At 44.0% G+C, this 19,308-nt stretch overlaps 2 protein-coding genes across 3 annotated transcripts; both read left to right on the top strand.

Annotated features, from left to right (window-relative positions):
* Nucleotides 1-666: 666 nt before the first annotated feature.
* Nucleotides 667-6,721, top strand: LOC6588047 (putative inorganic phosphate cotransporter). Of its 2 annotated transcripts, none has more exons than XM_026987124.1 (4): nucleotides 667-698; nucleotides 4,990-5,088; nucleotides 5,169-5,305; nucleotides 5,366-6,721. In XM_026987124.1, exons 2-4 carry the CDS (start codon nucleotides 5,067-5,069, stop codon nucleotides 6,692-6,694), a joined length of 1,488 nt encoding a protein of 495 aa, XP_026842925.1. In that variant the 5' UTR covers nucleotides 667-698; nucleotides 4,990-5,066; the 3' UTR covers nucleotides 6,695-6,721. The 2 variants fall into 2 exon arrangements, with proteins under 2 accessions (XP_026842925.1, XP_002013363.1); XM_002013327.2 differs by having other exon boundaries at nucleotides 668-792.
* Nucleotides 6,722-15,661: 8,940 nt separating this feature from the next.
* Nucleotides 15,662-16,820, top strand: LOC6588011. The gene is made up of 2 exons (XM_026987123.1): nucleotides 15,662-15,675; nucleotides 15,846-16,820. Exon 2 carries the CDS (start codon nucleotides 15,893-15,895, stop codon nucleotides 16,745-16,747), a length of 855 nt encoding a protein of 284 aa, XP_026842924.1. The 5' UTR covers nucleotides 15,662-15,675; nucleotides 15,846-15,892; the 3' UTR covers nucleotides 16,748-16,820.
* The last annotated feature ends 2,488 nt before the right edge of the window (nucleotides 16,821-19,308 follow it).

The raw sequence follows: 19,308 nt of genomic DNA, 5'->3' as shown, positions 1-19,308 counted from the left end.
TTCGATCAATTGCTCTCTTTGAGTAGAAACTTTATATTTGCCGGTTGCAGGGTATTGAGTATGGAAGTTTCTATACCCTATGTGCTTTACCTAAAACTTACATTGAAAGGTGGCAGAGAGCGTCACCGAGTGAGAGCTAAATATCTTTTAATATCGATGTTTTTGTTGGAAAAATATCAAATATTTAAAAAAACAATATATTATTGATGTTATGGCTGTTTTTTGAGTGGGCGCTCAGCTTTGCGTGTCGTTGGATGAGTTTTGCGAGAGACATGCTCTCTCACGCTACATCACGCTCTCGTGATCATCTGTTGTGCGAGTGGTATAGCAGTGATCTTGTGTCAGTGAGGAATGTATATGGCGGTTTGTTTTGAATTTAAATTTCTTCAGTATCAAAAACAAATCGAGAAAATGCGGCATTTTGTGAAAAGTTTACCACATTTTAAGGTTAAGAAAACATATAGTCCCAACATAAGACAGTAATTTGCGATAAGAGAAACCGTTTAAGCCCAAAGCAGACAATTTTATCTTGCTTTTGTAGGGCCTCACGCGTGACGCGCCTCACGACGGCGACTCGAATTGATTCGCTGGCAATTACGGGTGGTAGAACTGAATCCATTCGCACACTCACATTCGCCCGAAGCGCGCAAACACAAACAGAACGTGCGATCGCGAGCAGCGCGCCAGCCAGAGGCAAAGTAAAACTAAATTAAAAATCGTTATTAATAGAAAATAAAAAAAAAACAACAAAACATTGTAATACACCTCTACATTGTATCGAAATAACAAAGTGTACGTACAACGTGGTGCTGCAAACAGTGGAACGAATGTTCTGTGAATTTATGAATCTGATTCTGAATCTTTTAACTATGGGAAACAAGTGAATCTGAATCTGAATACAATTTATTTATAACTTAATCAACAATGTTGTCGGAGTATCTCTCTGTGTGTGTGTGTGCGTGTGCCGAAATTTATTTTCTGATTTAAAACGAAACCAAGAAACAAAATATCTAAATCTCAATGGCATTGTATCCGATTTGTTTTTAATAAATTTCGTACAAAATACTCAACAAAATACTCGTACATATGTAAGAGCCCTCAAAGATCGTTGGGGATCTGCCCTCCCCTCCCCTCCCCCCACCCCCAAACCCACTCTGCTTTTGGCCAAAAGAAGGGGGGTGGGGAGGGGTTTTCGGGCTGAGAGTAATTTGCAAAATGTGAACTAAAATGCAAACAAAACTATTCGAATGTGCAAATATTTGCACAATGGGCACCCAAAAAGAATGGGCCTTTTACTCATAAAACCCCCACACACACACACGCACACACACACGCACACAACCAAGGACACAAGCCATTGAATTGATTGTTTTTTCTACAGGGTATTCAACAGGTGTTAGGGGTATGCTGCATTCGTCATTGCCAGAGGAAAAGCCACAGATCGGAGTCTGTTAGTCAACCTTTTTTTGCCGTTTTCTTGGGCTTTCGTAAGGCTATATATAGCTTGGCTCGAGATATTCCATTCAAATTTTATACAGTCATAAATATACCCCTTGTCCATGTGTCCATGAAATTCCATTGAGATTAGAACAGGGTAATGCTCAGAATGACACAAAATTGTCATCATTTATTTATAAAAATTAAATACAAAATAATTACACAAGGCAATTAAATGTATCTTTCGGATTGCAGTTGGCACCACACCAAAAATTAGATTGTAGATACTTTGAATCTGGAAACTTAACCCAAAAACATTCAAAACACCGCCTTGTGGTATCTCATAATTTTCACTGGGAATCTGCAGCTCTAAAATCCACAAAAATTGATGATTTTCAAAGGGAAATGTCTGGCCTTTCATAAGATTTTTAATTTGTGACCAAACAAAGGCTATAAGTGGAGATATACCAAGATAAAGTTAAAGTTTTTTACCGTTTTTAGTTATTTTTGTAAAATATTTTGTGTAAGAAAAAGTCTGGTTCTAAGACGTTATATCTTTAATGGCTTTTGCCAAAGACATAATTAGGAATATATCAAACCCATTTTATAATAGGGAATATTTGAGGACTAAGAGCTTTCAGTTCCTTAATTTCTGTCTTCCTTGGCAGGTTATTCCCAAGTCCAAACCATCCACAAAGTCTTCAACTTTCACAGACTCCTCAATATACATGTATTTTATGGTTTATCTATTAAACAATTTCCATCGAGATAAGAAAAAAAAAATACTTCAAAACTAAAGCAAAAGCGATAATGTCTCTGGCGATAAAATACTTTGGCAACCATCGAGGCCTGGAAATAAAAGTTCTGTCGGTTGTATCTTTATCTTTTTCTGTTCGAATTTCAATCAGAATATAGATCATTCTGCCAGTCGGTAGTCGCTAGTCGCTAGTCGCTCGAATCTGTTACTATTTTCGTCAAAGGTGGACAAATGAAGCGCCCACTCCCCTCCTTTTGGGGCGCCTCCACACGTTGCCAACTATTAGAACAATTGAAAAAGAGTGGGCGGATGGGTGGGCGTGTGTGCACTCTCGAACTGAAAAGTATCTTGTTAGCCGCACAGATACAATTGTAAATGCCGAGATTTGTATTCAGATTCACTCTCTCCTGGTCTCCCGCTCTCTCCCGCTCTCTCCCGTTTGGTTTATTCCTCCTCTCTGTATTTTTTTGTTGCTGCTGCGTTGCGTATTATCGAGGAGGAGGAACCGAACGGAACAGAGCCCCAGACGGGACCCAAAGCCAGAGTCAAAGCCAGATTCAGAGCCCAGGCCTGCTGGGGCAAACAGAACCAAAAATTTCTGGAAATACCAAACCCAAAAACATATCCAACAAAAAAAAAAATAACAAACAAACAAGATAATTTTCATGGCAGTAATATCCGAAGGAAGGGCTCCTCCCATTGTCTGTTTTTGTGTCCTTGTGCAACATCGAAAATCTCCTCCCCAGTTCTGCAGTGGAATTTTTGTGCCAGCAAAAAATGTGCAAATACGGACGGCTGCCTCCGCCATCGTCAGTCTGATTAGGATATGTCTGTCCCCACGGATGACCTCAACTGAGCCCAGAAATGTTCATTAAATCGCTCGGCCTTCGACAATGTTCCGCTCCAGCAAACCCCCTGCCAAGCTCCCCCATAGAACATGGAATATGTTTAGATCAACAAAAAATTGTGGGAGTTTTTTTCATAAACCAACCAGATGCAGGGTTTATTGTTGCACTGGAATGTGGCATTGTTTCTCGACAAAAATTGTCCACTTCAGCAGTTTTTAAGTGGAGAAATATTCATACTTTGTTCACAAGAACTGATGACTCCAGAATCTTAAGTGATCGCCATTCACGATTTGTACGAACTTTGTTTGGGTCATGACTTCAATAAACGGGAACTTCAATTGATTTGTTGATCGAGAACGAACAGAACGAAGGAGAATTGTGTCCTCAGTAAAAGTATCCACTTGAACACAAGATTGAATCTTTTTCTGATAGATATAATGCCTTAAATCGCATTCAAATGAGTTGAAAACCTCAAGAAACAGTTTTGATCTTGCAAATCCATATAGAAATAGCTTCAAATGGTTCCAAAAACGATTCGATGAGAGTATTTCTATGGAAAATTCTCTCACCACATCTCATAGTGGAAACCAAAACTTTTCCATGGGAATTTCCATAATGTGGCACTCCAAAATCGTACAAATTTAAAGTGAAAAAATTACAAAATAAAGCGGCTTTTCTCTTCTGAAAATATACCTAACTTTTAAGTCCTATTTATCCCAATTCTAATCCTAGATAATGCAAAAAAAAAACCAATTTATTCCCATGTGACAAAAAATAAAAGGTTTTCCCGGCCAAACATTGAAAAGCCGATTCCAGCATAACCTGAGGCAATATTTGAATGTGATTAATTTTTAAATATTATGCATTGATAACTCTTAAAAATGGTTTTGATTTAAACCAAAAAATATTGATAGTTTTTCTAATTTAATGCTTAAAAATTAGGAAAATTTTCTTGGGTTAGCAAAAGTTAAAAAATATAACATTAGCCGATTTTGTTTAATTTTTCGGGGTTTATTTTAAGACAATTGAATATGTAGGAGAGACTTTGTGGAAGAGCTATGATATTGAATCAGCTTTCTTATAGCAGATAATAATAAGGGAAAATATGACCATAAAATACCAATATTATATTTTTGGTGTATTTTTTTGATTTTAAACCTCAAGAAAGCTCAAGTTTGGATCTGTAAAATCCGTTTAAATAGAGCTCTAAAATTGATTCAACAAAAGAGAGTTTTTCTATGGACAATTCTTTCTCTCTGACAATGAAATTACAGTAGAATCCGTTTATAATGGACAATCAAGGGACCGACTTATACCCGGAAGACGCTCTAACCAAAAGAAGCAAAAAAATTAATTTTTTTTAAATTTATTTTATGTTTGCTAAGTTTGTAAGAGGTTTTAAAATAAAACAAATTAATTTTTTAGTCAACAAAATTTTTTTTTTTCTAAATTGATTTCAATAACATGTTTTTTTTCATAAAAAGTTGTATAAAGTCCTGTCCGTCATCTAATATATTTTTAACAATGTTGTCTTCGGAAGGTTCCTCCCTAATCGCCACACTTTTGTGAATAAGAAAATATTTAGATAGTTCTTCTTTTGAAATCGGTAGCTGATTTTTCAGAACTCTTGCCGGGACAATTTTTTTGCTGAATTTTTTTGGAGTACCTTTCATATAAGTTTGTATGGAAACCAACCAAATCATCGAACTTTCGTCGCTATAAGCAGAATCGGTATAACCGAATTCTACTGTATATTTTAGCAAACAATATCGTAATGAAAGTATATGTAAATCGGTTTTTATTACCTTTAATATTTGCCATTACCCATATATGATATTCCCAGCTATCGTAATGGGCCATAAAAATGATCTCAATCCCAGAAATAATTGCCGTTTAAGCCCCAACTGCAGATAAGCCACCAAATCTCATAGCTCTGTACCTTTTCAGCTTCCAAAGGGCTAGCCAAATGCCAAAGAACTGCCAACAGAATAAGAATCAGAATCACATTTAAATCAGGAACTGCCATGGAGGAGGATCTCGAAAAGGGTGAGTGACAGAGAGAGAGAGAGAGAGAGAGGGAGAGAGTCCAGTGAATCCCCTTTATTAATCGTTCATCCCGTGGACAGTGCCACGCCTTGGACTGCGGCATCTGCAGGCCGCGCTGCTCTTCATCGGACTGGCGGCCAACACAATCCTTCAGCTGAATGTGGGCGTCACCGTGGTGGCCATGACCAATGCCACATCGATCAATGAGGACACGCCCGTGGGTAAGCGAAGCAGCCACCGTTGACAGCCCCCTCACAGTGCGGTCTCCCTCTTGCAGCACTACAACTGGACGGAGTCCGAGAAGTCCTACATCCTGTCGAGCTTCTACTGGGGCTCCACGCTGGCCCAGTTCCCCGCCGGCTACCTGTGCAAGCGGTTCGGCTCGAAGGCCGTGCTCTTGTGGGGCACCCTGGGCTCGGCGCTGCTCAGTGCCGCCACGCCGCACAGCATCTATGCGGCGGGGTGGCAGGCGTTCTGCCTGATCCGGCTGCTCCAGGGCCTGTGCCAGGTGACGTGGCCCTGCATCCACCAGCATCTGGCCAACTGGGCGCCGGAGGCGGAGCGGACGCGGCTGGGGGCCTTCGCCTACACGGGCTTCGACTGCGGCAATGTCCTGGCCATGTACGCGGCCGGGACGATAGCCAGCTCGCCGCTGGGCTGGCCGGGCATCAGCTATGCCTCCTCGGGCCTGGCCCTCTGCTGGTGCCTGCTGTGGCTGCTGCTGGGCGCCAACCGGGCCAGCGAGACCCGCTTCATTGGCCAGGCCGAGAAGGAGTACATCATGGGTGATCTGCAGATGCAGATGAGCTCCAAGAAGAGAGAGCGACGGCGCGCCATTCCCTGGCGGGGCATCTTCACCTCGGCGCCGTTCTACGCGCTCCTGTGTGCCCGCTGCGCCGACACCTGGGGCCTGGCCACCATGCAGGCCGAGCTGCCGGCCTACCTCAGCGGGGTCCTGCGCCTCGAGATGCAGAGCAATGCTGTGTTCTCGGCCCTGCCCTTCCTGCTGATGTGGGCCATGTGCTACGTGTACCTGATCGTGGCGGACACCCTGCTGCAGTACAAGTGCCTCAGCCTGACGGCCCTGCGAAAGACGTACAACAGCATCGCCCTGTGGGCGCCCGCCTCCATAATGCTGGCCCTGGGGTTCGTGGGCGTGGACCAGAAGTCGCTGGCCCTGCTCCTCGTCACGCTGAGCGTGGGCGTCAGCAGTGCGGCGACCATCGGCAGCGAGCTGAACACGATTGACCTGTCGCCCAACCATGCCGGCATCCTCGCCGGCATCCTGAGCACCTTCACCAACCTGGTGGCCCTCTGCACGCCCCTCGTCGTCGGCGTGCTGGTGACGGACGCCACGCAGCGCAGCGAGTGGCAGCTGGTCTTCAGCCTGGCGGCCGGCGTCCTCTTCGCCGGCAATGTGATCTATTTGATTTGGGGCACAGCCGTGACCCAGCCGTGGAACGAGCCGCGGGAGCAGCAGCAGCTGCAGCTGCCGGACGAGGAGCTGAAACCCTTCAAGAATGCCCGACTGGAGATACCAGGAGCAGGGGGAGGAGCAGATGGAGGCGGAGGCGTAGGATTAGGATTGCATTGTAAAGACCCATGAGAAGATTTATTTTACTTTTGAGCTTTATTTATTGGATTTTATCAATGGGCGGAGCGGCAGAAGCCCGCAAAAGTATCTGCAGGCCAGCACACTCGCACATGTGTATCTGTGCGATGTAAGTTTGTGGTGTATCTGTCGGATGCAGAGAAGTCTTGCAAAAATATCTACGAAAATGGAAGATGGAGATGCAGACTGTAGGATTTAAGCGAGTATCTTGCAAGCCAAGCAGTGACTAGGTTAGTAAGTATCTGTAAGATACTCAGATGAGAAAAATACACAAATATGTATATAATATGTGGAGATACTTTTCAGCCATCGATGGTATTCAAAATTATTCAGGCAAAGAAATGTATCTGCAAGATACGAATGCGAACGTATTGTCTAGATGTAAAAGTATCTACAATCTAAAAATATATCTACTGTTCTGCAGGTATACTATTTGAATGTATCTTTGGGGCTAATCATAACACAAAAAAGTATCTTAGAGATGCAATCATATTTGAGACGAAAAAGTTACAGCAATGAACGACATTTTCTGCAGAGAAAAGGACTTTTGTATACAAAAATATCTTTGAGATACAAAAGTATCTAAGTCGAATTAAATCATAGATGAACACCAGTGTAATGTGCAGAGAAAACATATTTTAATATTTAAAAGGTTTATGTACAAAATAATCTGCGGGAAGCGCACGTGCATGTGTGTATCTTTGAGATGCAATTGCAAAATGTCAATTTGCTAAGCCTTCTGCCAATTGCCTAATCATAATTTACGACTCCAGAGCCTGGGCCGTGCCCGAGAGCGTATCCTTGGATGCATCTAGCAGATATAAATTCTTCTTACATCGGCTTAGGCATCTTTCTATCTTTTCTATCCCACTCTCGAGCCCGTGTAAACTCCTTCCACACACACAGACACCTGTGTAGCAGAGGGGGGTACTTCCCCCCCACATTAAAACGTAGTAACTACTACGGCAAGAAATCGCATAAATAAATTCCAACAGCTGCTCGCTTTCCCTGTTACGAGACAGGCGTTTTGTGTGTGCCGTGCTGCATATTTATAGGCGCATAAAATATTGTCGTTTATTTTTAATTTAATGACAAGAAATTTTCTGCTCCCCACTCCCCACTCCCCGCCGCCCTTCGCCCGCATTCGGTAATGGCCTGTGGCAATTGCAATCTATCTTCCTGTTCCTCTGCTGTCCGAGTGCGAGTATCTAACGCGCCGTTCCGTCCTTCCCTCTCCCAAAACAATTACAACAACAAATATCACATGAACGAGAAGCGATAATCAGCAACAGGGAGAGAGACAAAGGCCTCTGATAGAGGGGTGGGGGGGGGGGGGGGCTACCGCAAGCCTCCACTCTGGTCAGCGCAACCATCTGTCAGATGGACAGCTCTGCTCTGGCTCCAGGATGCTCCTGGGTGGTGTGAGTCCGGCGGGGGACGGGGGTACTGTGTTTAGTGCGCTCCGGCACGTTGATAAAACATTTCGCTTCGTTTCGTTACATTTTATTTTATTTACAATACGCACGCAGTTTACTTTTTTGTACAGGGTATCCGAAGGGGCTCCAAAGGGGTATGCTGTGTTTGAGGACAGGTATGGGACAGGCCTTGAAAAATAGGAATATCTGGAAGCTAAGCCAACGCAAAAATAATCATAGTTTTAAATATATAGAACTCGAGACTACACTCAGAGAAAAACAACCATATTTAAATCAAAAATTCTGGTTTAAAATACCAAATTAGGAAGAATAAATTTAAAAAAAAATTATTTTTAATAAGGCTAAATATAAAACAATTTATTTGGTAGAAAATCAGGAGGAAATTTCATTCAAATATGAAATATATTGAATTTTTAAGGCGGCAAGCCCCCTTGCACACTCGCTACAATCGAGAGATTTTTATATCAAATTATAGCATATTAATGTCAAAATTTAAGTGAAACCATTGCCTTTTTACAAAACTTCAAGTCTTTAGATAGTAATCTTTAGGTAAACACAATTTTAAGCGTATAGAACTCCAATCTAGAGGTACCTTAAACTTCTTATAAGCCAAGAATAATAGTTCTCAGATCGTCATTAAAAGAAGAACAAAGTAAACCATTTTCCCCTGCGACTTATTGTGGGAGGATTTTTAGACAACAGCTGGAATATGCGATCGACAGATTGCACCAGAAACACTGAACCCATTCAGGGGGTATCTGCTAGTCGTAAGGGGAGACCTGCTCCGGTTTCGGCCCCTCTGCGAGCGTTATGTATACGCCGCGTGGGTCATCAGGCAGGAGCATCATTTGGGGTCATTATTTGGTTACGTGCGCTAAATGAGACGCAACGACGGCCAGACACGCCCATCCGCCACATTTGAATTACGTGCGTGAAGATTACGTTATTTATAACAGGGCTGCCCCCCCCCCACTACCACCTCCCCTACAAATGGGAGCCACCCCTGTGTGTGCATATGTTTTATTTCTGCGCTTTTAGCGAAAATTAAATGTTACGTTTAAAAGTTAACACCTTGTCGGCAGTCAGGCAGCGACTGCTAATGATGCTGGCTGATACTGAGGGCACTGCCACTCCTGCCACTGCCACTGCCACTGCCACTGCCACTGCTCCCGATACTCGTACTCCTTCGAAGGACTTAAGTGCATGGCGCATGACGGCGGGCCCTAATTAAAAGCAACCTCTCCCAGGCAATTCCACAACAACAAAAAGCGTACGGATATCGTATGTGTGTGTGGGATGCAGCAGGTAGCATAAGTAGGTACATATGTATATAGAAAAATCAACTTCAACTTCAACTTCAAGTCAAACTCAAACGCAACACAAACCGAGAAAGTTTTGCTCTTTCCACGAAGCATGTTGCACGTTGGGCAACTTTTTAGGCACCTGGACGCGTGTCTGCCGAGCGTGGCAGCTTCTAATTAATGTGCTTCATCCCCGAAAAACTAACTTTTCTCAGCAGAAGTGGCAGTGGCAGTGGCAGTGGCAGTGGCAGTGGCAGTGGCAGCAGCACTCCTCTCTTTGCTGCAACTCAAATTACAAAACGGAACAAAAAATGAGAAGAAATATGGCTGGCCAAAAAGGCAATTCATTCACCGAATCGTTTTCTATATTAAGTTAAAAATTTCATTTGCTGCATGCCCCATGCTTTAATTGCCCCATCTGCCACACAAAGCACCTCTCCCTGGCCTCCCCCTGGCCGGCCAAGTGTTGCAAACTTTTAAATTAAATCCTTGTAATGCCTTTTTTTGGCCAAATGGTCTTAACCCGAATCGACCCTGCTTCTTGGCCCGGGCTCAAATTGTCACTTCCGGCCGGCGAGCGGAGGAGCGCCAGGAAATGTGCAGCTTGAAGAACTTCCAAATTGAATCTTAATTGTTTTAGCATTCTGCTCATTGGCAAATTGGCTTGATTATCACCCGAGCAAAAGTTGGGCCCAGCCAACAACTTGATGTAATTCCATTTGCAGTCGAAAGATTTCGCTTCGTGCTGCCAAAGTTTGGCCTTTTTAATGGATATGTGGAGCAATGCTCATGGGATAAGTACTCTATGCAATGGAATTAGGTGCGGCTATAAATCAGGGACTAAAAGGATTAGGAGAACGGAAGACAATTTGGTATATTCTTCGGATTCACAGGGTCCCAAGTTCCTAATTAAATAATAAACTGGAAAAAGGTGATCATTACTTTATTATTTGATTTTATTTATTATTAATTTCTCGACTATTTCAAACGGAAAGTATTTATTTTCCAGTAAATTTTAAACTATATTTCCCTGAATTTTTCACAAATACCAAAAATTGCCAGAAATAACAAGAGTCCTCCATAACAATACAAATAATGATCCGCCACTAATGTAAGACCCAATTTCTATAGAGCCCAATTACGAGAGCGATTCCATATATTTTGGTAATATTTTCCAGGTTTTAATAGGGCTCTGGCGCCCCCCCTCCGGCAACCCCAACGCCCTTTCATTTAATTCTACTCAGTGCAGTAAGCATCAAAAATTCCCGGGGGAAACCCAACACCCAGCCACCCAGCGACTTACTCCAACAATAGTTACTTGCATTTTCAGCCAATTTATTTGCATGCCAAATTGAGGCCAGAAGTAGAAGGGGCAACATTTTTGCGTGGGAGAGTACATCGGTCTGACGAGAGATGAGTAATATTCCAGAGGGCAGGAGAGTACTCGTATTTTGTAGTCCTTTGTTGCCATAACTGAATATTTTATGGCCGCTGCCTTGGCATGTGGCATGTGGCATGTGGCGGCTGCCAATTGCCAGCATTGTCAGCGTCACTCAGAAGCGTCAAAAAAAATATAACACGGGGGAGAAAATGTTGTAAAAATATAAATAACTAAAGGGGACAATGACAACTCTTTGCCAGCACCCAGTCGCAGCCTTCCACACACACACCCCCCCCCCCCCCCCCCCCCCATATGACGGCGGTTTTTGTTTGACATGAAAGGCCCTCCCACCGCCCCCCCCCCCCCCCCCCCCCCCTTCAAGCCCTTTTCCGAAGGTTCCTAGGGGTACTGCCAGAGGTACTGCCGGATTAAACGCACGCAAGCATCAACAATGAATGTAATTCAATATGCAAATTGGCTGCAACAATTTTCTACTTTATCTACTCTGTAACTCTGCAAAAGGGTATATCTTTTGGCCGCAGACTCCAGTGCCGGTGCGACGAACGATCTGCCAGAGAGTATCCGGGCTTTCGGTACGCCTCTCCCCGTTTGGTGCCACTGAAATTGATTGGGAAGAGGCATGCATCACGGCTGTGATGGCAGGGTATGCATTTCCTTTTCAACAGCTGCCAGTCCGGGCAGCAGCCCCACAGCAGCCCCACAGCAGCCGCTTGATTATAATCGCAGCCAACGACATGTACAATACACATAAAATACAATGGCAAATATTTAGCCGCTAGTCAAAATACAAAATTTGATCCGCTCTACATTTTAGGGGGCCTTGTGGATACTATTTCGCTATTAGCTGTGGGCGGGGGCGACAGAAACCAATGCCGGACATGGACATGGCCTAATAATGCTGCTGCTGTTGGGGTCCATTGAAATCAGTCAGAGGATACAAGGATAGACAGATGGATGACAGGCTGCGGTCTGGCCCGACAGATCCCTTCCCTTTACTCTCTCTCTCTCCCCCAATGTATCTGTATCTGTATCTGTATCTGACTCGTGTAGTAATTAATTAGACTCGCAGGCATTTTATATGGACAAAGTGCAGTGCCGTTGCACTAATTGAACATGAACATGGCCAGAGCTTCGTTGATGGCCAAAAGCAGCAGCCTCTATCCCTCGCCTCGGCCGCCCCTTCCCGCCGACCGGCCCCCATTCATCAGGCATCAATGATGACGTCTAAGGGTAGGCCTGACATCACTCGAAAACTGCACAACGCACTCGGATGTGGCTACGGTTGGAGGGGGCTTTGACTATGGCTTGCCTCTGCCCTCCGGCCTGTCCTCTGCTGGCAATCTTATGCCAATCAATGGAGGAGTATCCACATGTATCCACATGTATCCATCTACCTATGTGTGTGGGCTGCGGTTTTTGGGGACTCTGCTCTCGTCTGCCTTTGGCAAATGCGTGCGTGCGGCCCCCGAAAATGCTCAAATTAAATAAGAACAAATCAAATATTTTGCAATTTCTGTCACAGCCAAAGGAAATGGCTCGGAATCCGTAGAGAGTTGGGTGCCAGTCCCTAGAAATTCTGGCCACCAGCCCGCCCTCAGACATTGATTTATGTGGTTTCGGTTCTACGGTTGCAGCAGTTGATGATGTGAATGTGGAGGCAAGTTGCTCGTTCCATTTCTGCTGAGAGTTGCTCTGCGGCGTCTCTGTTTGGTGTTGCTGCTGGAGCTGTTGGAGCTGTCGGTGTTTTGGGTTTATTGGCTGAAAAATTAAGTGGTTTTCGCTCAGTGTTGAGTTTATCATCGAGATTATGGTTTATGTCGTCGGTTTTGGGTAGTGATGATTAAACAAGAGACTGCTGACGCCGGCAGTCGTCAACAGTCAGCAACAGCTCATGCCCCCTCCTTCGGATCGCATTCAACCGATTGAAACCCAAGTAAGTAAACAAAGTCCCCCTCTATTATGTTTCTGAGAAAACGCAATTGTTTTTTAAACTATAAGCAGGAGTTATATTCCACTTGCAGTATCGACAGCCGCGACTACAAGTCGGCCGATCAGTTGTTCGTCAAGACTTGAGCGCTGCGCCATGGAGAACGCCGAGGCTGGTGAGTGTTTAATAGCTCGGTTTTGGTGGGTGGTCTGGCCTAGCTAATTAGTCGGTAGCGGTGTACGGTGTGCGATAGTCTATGGCAAAATTATGACAAATTAAAAGCGGCGCCGAGGCTGCGCGGACACCTGTCCCCCGCCTCGCATACATTGGTAATTACCCCGAACACTGGAATAACAAAAGGCAGCCAAATGGTGCCCGGAGGGACAGGGTCAGGAGCAGCACAGAGTCGGAGACAGGACTAGGGCCAGGGCCAGCAACAGAGCCAGGACCAGGACCAGGGCAAAAAGGGTGACGAGAAAACAGCAGTGGCTATCATCATCATCATCGTCCTCATCCTCATCCTCATCCCCATCGTCCTCGTCGCAACACTGCCGGCCCGTTCTGTCACGGTCGTTTGTGGCTCATTGGTTTGCGTCCAGCTCGGGTTATTTTTCATGCCTACCCCTGGCAGGGCAGGACAGGGCCCACCCTCTGGCCACATAAATTAAACGAAACGTATTAATTCTTTTTTACTTCCTTCTGTCCCGGGCTCCTTTTTTATATGCGTGCAAAAATTTATGCTTGAATTAAATATGATGACCAAAAAAGCAGTCGCCAGTGCCGCAAGGACACCCAGTAGTCAGAGCAGGGCAGTCGGCAAGGAACAGTGCTACTGCTGTGGTGGTTCTCTTGTCCCTTATTTACACATGTACAACAGCGCGTATACGCATTGTAATGTACGACAGCCGGCTACAATTAATCTTGCCACGTGTTTTATGTGCCGTGCCTCCTTGAGTGGGGTGGGAGGCGGTCTAGGGGCACACTGCCAAGTGGCGAGTGGTGAGTGGGGAAAGATGTTGCGAATTAAGGAGACGACCATCATCCTGCGGCTGGGGTTATAATTGAATTTTCATAACCATTAACCGACGCTCGACTTGGTCATTATTTAAATGTAACGACGCTTTATTATTACCCCGGCAATCGAAAGTAAATGATTTCAACTTTATAAATATAAATCAAATTAGAAGAGGGACAGGAAGATGCCACAAGTAGCCGACGCCACCACATGTTGCATGGCCATTTGCCCAATGTGTGTGCCCCATTATGGCGGCCAGCAGCTAGGACGCGACCACCACATTAAAACGCCGGCATTTATAGCACAAACAAAGAGTCCACTAAAAAGACATTTCCCCTGCCGCCTAGCACTCCTCTCCGAACGGGGAATAATGACATTTAAAATTTTACATAAAAGTACAGATTTATGGAGGGACTTCTGTGGCGTGTACTTAAGGCCATAAAAAACTTGAAACGCTATTCAAATGAGTTGCGAGACTTACCAAATCAGCATTCAAGGAAGTTGTCTTTAAGCTGAAATAAAATTAAGAGAATTAATAGAAGGAAATTAGGGAAAAATCAACGTTTATATCAGCTATCCCACACCAGATCCACTTTTTCCGATAGATTTGGGGTTCCCACATTTTTTAATGAATTATGTATTTTTGTGCGAAGAAAAATAGGTATTTTTTGAATGATTTTTTCGGAGGTAAGCTTGCGTTTTTTCGTATAATTTAAATATGCTACACCTCGTCAAATGAAAATTTAAAATTGGTAATTTTTTGCTATAAATTTTGGTATTTTATTGAAATTAAGACATTAAAAACTCTGAAAAATTCGTATATCTAGGTGCATTAATTAGGCGTCATATAGGGTGCAGTTTATAAATTCTTAGGCTAATTCTAGCTTAAATGCTAGGACTCTTCGGCTCTCAGATTGCCGCTGGCGTTTGCGTCATGCCACTTGCCGCTTCCAGGCACAGACTGATTGAAGATTTCTATGCGCATTTTGTACCTTGTTGAATGCAGATTCCACGGACTGTTTGTATCTTCAGATGATTCGCATCCCCCATGCCGTAACCATGGCAACCAAAAACAAATAAAATAAAAAAACGCATGCTCCACACACAAACAGCCACAGCCACACCCACACCCACTCCCACATAAGCGAAAAGGCTTACGCAAAATTTATTTGCATGTGCATGAAATTGACATTCGTAATTGGCATTCCTTCAGACATTAGCTTGGACTCCCTCTAACCTGTGCGGGCTTGCACAAGGCCTCTATAGCTGTGCTCTTTTGCTGGTGGAAAAGCCACAATGGCAGTGCCGTTCATTAGCCACTAGTGATGTGCATTTTCGTCGATATTTCTTATCGGTATATCGTTCGGTGACAATTTTGGTATTTTTGTAAAAAAAAAGGGAACGTATTCCGAGGAGAGTAAAAACCAACACTGGTCCAGAGGTACCGAACAATACAATAATTATAAGCTTCGATTTTAGGATGTTTACCTTGGCTGTTTATCCATAGACTGAACCTTAAACGACGCCTAATTAATGCAATAATTATGAAAAACAGGAAATTATTTTTTCTCTGACTTTTCTGAGCCTTGAAGGAAAACCTTGTCCAAAAAAATAGACATAATTCATTAAAAATTTGTAAAGTTCCAAATCGATTAGAAAAGTCGGTTTGGTTCATCGAAAAAATAGTGTTGCAAATGTTCGTAGCAAGAGGAAAAAAGTTTCGATTAGAAAAATCGGTTTGGTTCATCGAAAAAATAGTGTTGCAAATGTTCGTATCAAGTGGAAAAAAAAAGTTGCAGTGACGCTTATGTTCTTGGTGTTTTTTTTTTGTCCGATTTGAAAAAATTAAAACTCTCGAGGTTTCTTTTGCTTTTAAACATCGTTTTCTATTGAGGTACGTAGCATCACTAGACAGGCACTGGTTTCATCTCATTCTAATCGGCCACCACACCAACACAGTCCTTGATTCATTTTCTGCTACTAGTCAAGTGCAGTTTGTACGATTTTGGTGGCATTCATTCGTTCAGTTGGCACTTACAAAGATGGATGACGCTCTCTTGGCAGGTAAATTCGAGGTGGAAGACATTGTGTTTGCGGAATACCGCGGATACATGCCATGGCCGGGCAGGCTCATTAGGAAGGACGAGCAGATTGCAGTCGTCATGTTTATTTGCACCAACGATTGCAAGAAAATTAGCTATCGCAAGATCTGGCCCTACGACGATGAACAAAAGAAAAAATATGTCACCAAGGAAGCCCTGGACTACGAGGATTTTCGCTTGGCAATATTAATGACCGAGCGGCTCGTGGGCGGCAACGACACTGACATTATCAACTATGTCTGGCAGGTGATGCATCCAGGCGCCGAAAATACATCACAGGCGGTGGCCCCGGCCCCGGCCCCGGCCACAGCTCCGGCCACGGCCACGGCCACGGCCCCATCTACTGCTCCTTCCACCAGCGGAGCCGCCGCTGCCGTCGCCGCTCCAGCGACCACTCTGAGGGAAATCGAACTGGCCTACATGCGTAAGGTGCACCATGAGGGCAGCTCCCTGCGGGTGGAGAGGCAGTTTGTGGGCGAAATCAACAAGCTGATCAAATGCCTGACCATCGGCTACAAGAACTACGACGAGGCGCTTGCGGCCTTCGAGCAGCTCCTCAAGATGCCCGTCAGCAAGCTCCTGCTGCTGCGCAACGTCCAGGCCGTGGACTGCATTCGCCTGCTGTGCCGCTTCGCAGCGAGTATGGAGGCCGACACTGTCAACCGGGATGCCGCCATTATGGTCAAGAGCCAGGCCAACAAGCTAATGGCTGGCTTCATCGCCTGCTTCGAGCTGCCGTACACCAAGGACGACTTCTGGTCCGAGTTCATCCATCTATCCGAGGTCTACCTGCGCTACACCATGGAATTTATGCCTCGCCAAGCTGGCGCTGCTGACAACAAAGGAACTCAAAGCGGCCAATAATCGAATCTAATCTCAATAAACATTGAACATCGTATATACCCTGCTATGTGGCAGACAACATAATCGCATTGAAACATAGCTAAATAAATAAATAGCCATGAAATATGAGTTTTTTAATGTTTTGTCAAGTGTCGGGAATGAGACCTCAGGAGTTCCAAAGGGAAATCGTGTGTGCGATCCCTAGAAAAAGCAAACACGATCGAACCCTGGAGAATTCCCAACCATGAAAGGAGATCGCAAAGTAAAAACAAGCGAGGGCAAACATTCGCCGAGTAGTATCATATATCTATGTATTTTGCACGAATCCAAGGTCAGATTTGTTCCATCACGTCTGGTTTTTTTTCTAACCTTAAAAACCCAACATGGTCGAAATATGGTGGAAACTTGTTTGAACAAATTTTTCAGAGTTGCTTGAAACTCGATACTCGGTAGTTTTTGGGGTCGCTGATTACGAATTTGATGTAAGTTTAATCTGTGTAATCGATGTCTGTATCGTAATAATCGATTCTTACGAATAATTATATTTCTTGCGAATCGATGTTTTATTGTGGCAAACTTTTAGATTATATATTTGCTTGGAAAAGTCACAAGCAGCCGACTTTCTCTTCTTGTATGAAGACAAAAATTGCCAACAGTGTTTTGATGTGTTTCCTGCCTGCTCCACGGAGTCCGAGTGTTTTTAATTTTTAAAAAACTAAGCTAATATTTGACAGCAGTAATCAGAGATTCCTCAGCAGTAAAATATGAAAAATTATGTGTTTTCTTTCTATTTAATTCAATTTTTTTTTAAGATCGAATAAATCGATTCAGGATATATTGAGAATCAAGTATATATTGATATTTATATTGTAAGATATGAATAATAGTTTAAGATTTACTTATCGATTGTATTATAAGAAACTCCACTGTACTCGATATATCGATACTTGCCCTAGACAAGAAGATGACAATCAGAAGGAAGAACGGATAATAAAATAATGCAAGTTTACAATATAAAAAAAAATAAAGAAGAAATCATATAGTAATAAATAAATAATAAATAAAAATCTGTCCCTCCTACTACTACTACTAAAATTCCTCTGCCACACCATATCCCCCCAGATATCCCTTGAAAATATGGCAATTATTAAATTTTTAAACACTGCCTTATTTCGTTCCCCCCTCCTGTCTTGGTCCATTATAAGCAGATACTTTTTAATTAATTAAGTAAATAAATAGTGAATTTCTGCTAGAATATGCCGTCTATAAGTAATACCCGTCCCAGGTGCAAGGGCATATGGGAATATGCGTGTCGAGTTTTTCTTGATTTTCAGATTTCTTGAGAAGCAAACAAGTCCTCCCCCACGGAGGCACAATAAAAGTATGACAAATATGTGTGCGGTCAGGCGATTGCCGGGACTCCAGGACACCTCCCCCCAGGGACCGGGTGGCGAGATAAACAATCGATCAAAAAAGCGAGGACAAATCGTTGCTGCGTCGTGTGGCAGGCGGCAAAACAAAAGCCAAATGTGTTCACACCTTGACAGCCGGCCACACCCTCGTGCGGTGCCTGCCCCTTTTGGAGGTGGTGGAGGCAAACAACAATTCTCTGTTTTTTTTTCCTGACTCCTGGCGCAGCCAAAAGGCAGCAGCAAAAGGCAAATTCAATTTGAGCTGTCAAAAATCTGACCAATATTGCCTTTGAGTGTCTGCTGCCGAGTCCAGTGTGGTGTGTGTGTGTGTGTGTGTGTGTGTGTGTGTGTGTGTGTGTATGTGGGGCGTGTTCCCGGCCGGACTGTGGTCGGGCACAATAAATCGATTGAAAACGTAAATGAAATTGACAGTCAGCATTCCAGGTGACCAGCAGCCTGGATGACGACTGTCTCTGCTTCTGTCTCTGGATGTGAGCCACGTTTCCTTCTCCGACTTCGTGTTAAATAGCTTGACACTTTGTGCCTTTTGAAGTTACACTTTCCCCCTCGTGTGCCGTGAATTGTGTCCGGCACCTGTCTGCATGCTCCATGCCGGATGAAGGTGGAGATGGAGGTGGTGATGGAGATGGTGATGGAGATAGAGGAGTAGGTGTTGGGCCTTAAGTAAGGCATCAAATTAATTTGACATTTGCTTTGTCACTGTCAGCTCAACGCCCCGGATTTACAGACGGGGTCTGGGGTTAACAGCATTCTGGGGGCGAAAGGGCATCAAAGTCAATGACCAAGACCACCAGCCAGCCTCTCAAGCCTCTCAAGCCTCTCGACTACAATTGATGATGATATATGGCCGGACTCTGATTGGAAATATTCAGACACATGGACACGCTAACGCAGATCAAACAGGGCCAAGTGTTTGGCCCTTTCCTCCTGTGAAGTTCTGTGGCCTTGGGCTCGTAGGTGGTCTTTGCTTTTAGCAAAATTAGCGACTCTAAATAATTTTCAATTCACAAGAATCGTTTAAGGTTATTATTCTTGTTTCGGCCAAGCAAAGAGCCGCTGCCACATCCGCCCTCCCCAAAAAGCGTGCTATCAAAATAATAATAATGTTATTTTTTAATTTACCTAAAATGTTCCAAATCACACACAGAA

The sequence above is a fragment of the Drosophila persimilis genome, unplaced genomic scaffold, assembly GCF_003286085.1.
Source record: "Drosophila persimilis strain 14011-0111.01,24,50 unplaced genomic scaffold, DperRS2 tig00000095-arrow-arrow-pilon, whole genome shotgun sequence".
NCBI lineage: Eukaryota > Metazoa > Arthropoda > Insecta > Diptera > Drosophilidae > Drosophila > Drosophila persimilis.
The sequence above is the reverse complement of the archived record's forward strand: the minus strand, read 5'-3'. Positions and strand labels throughout refer to the sequence as shown.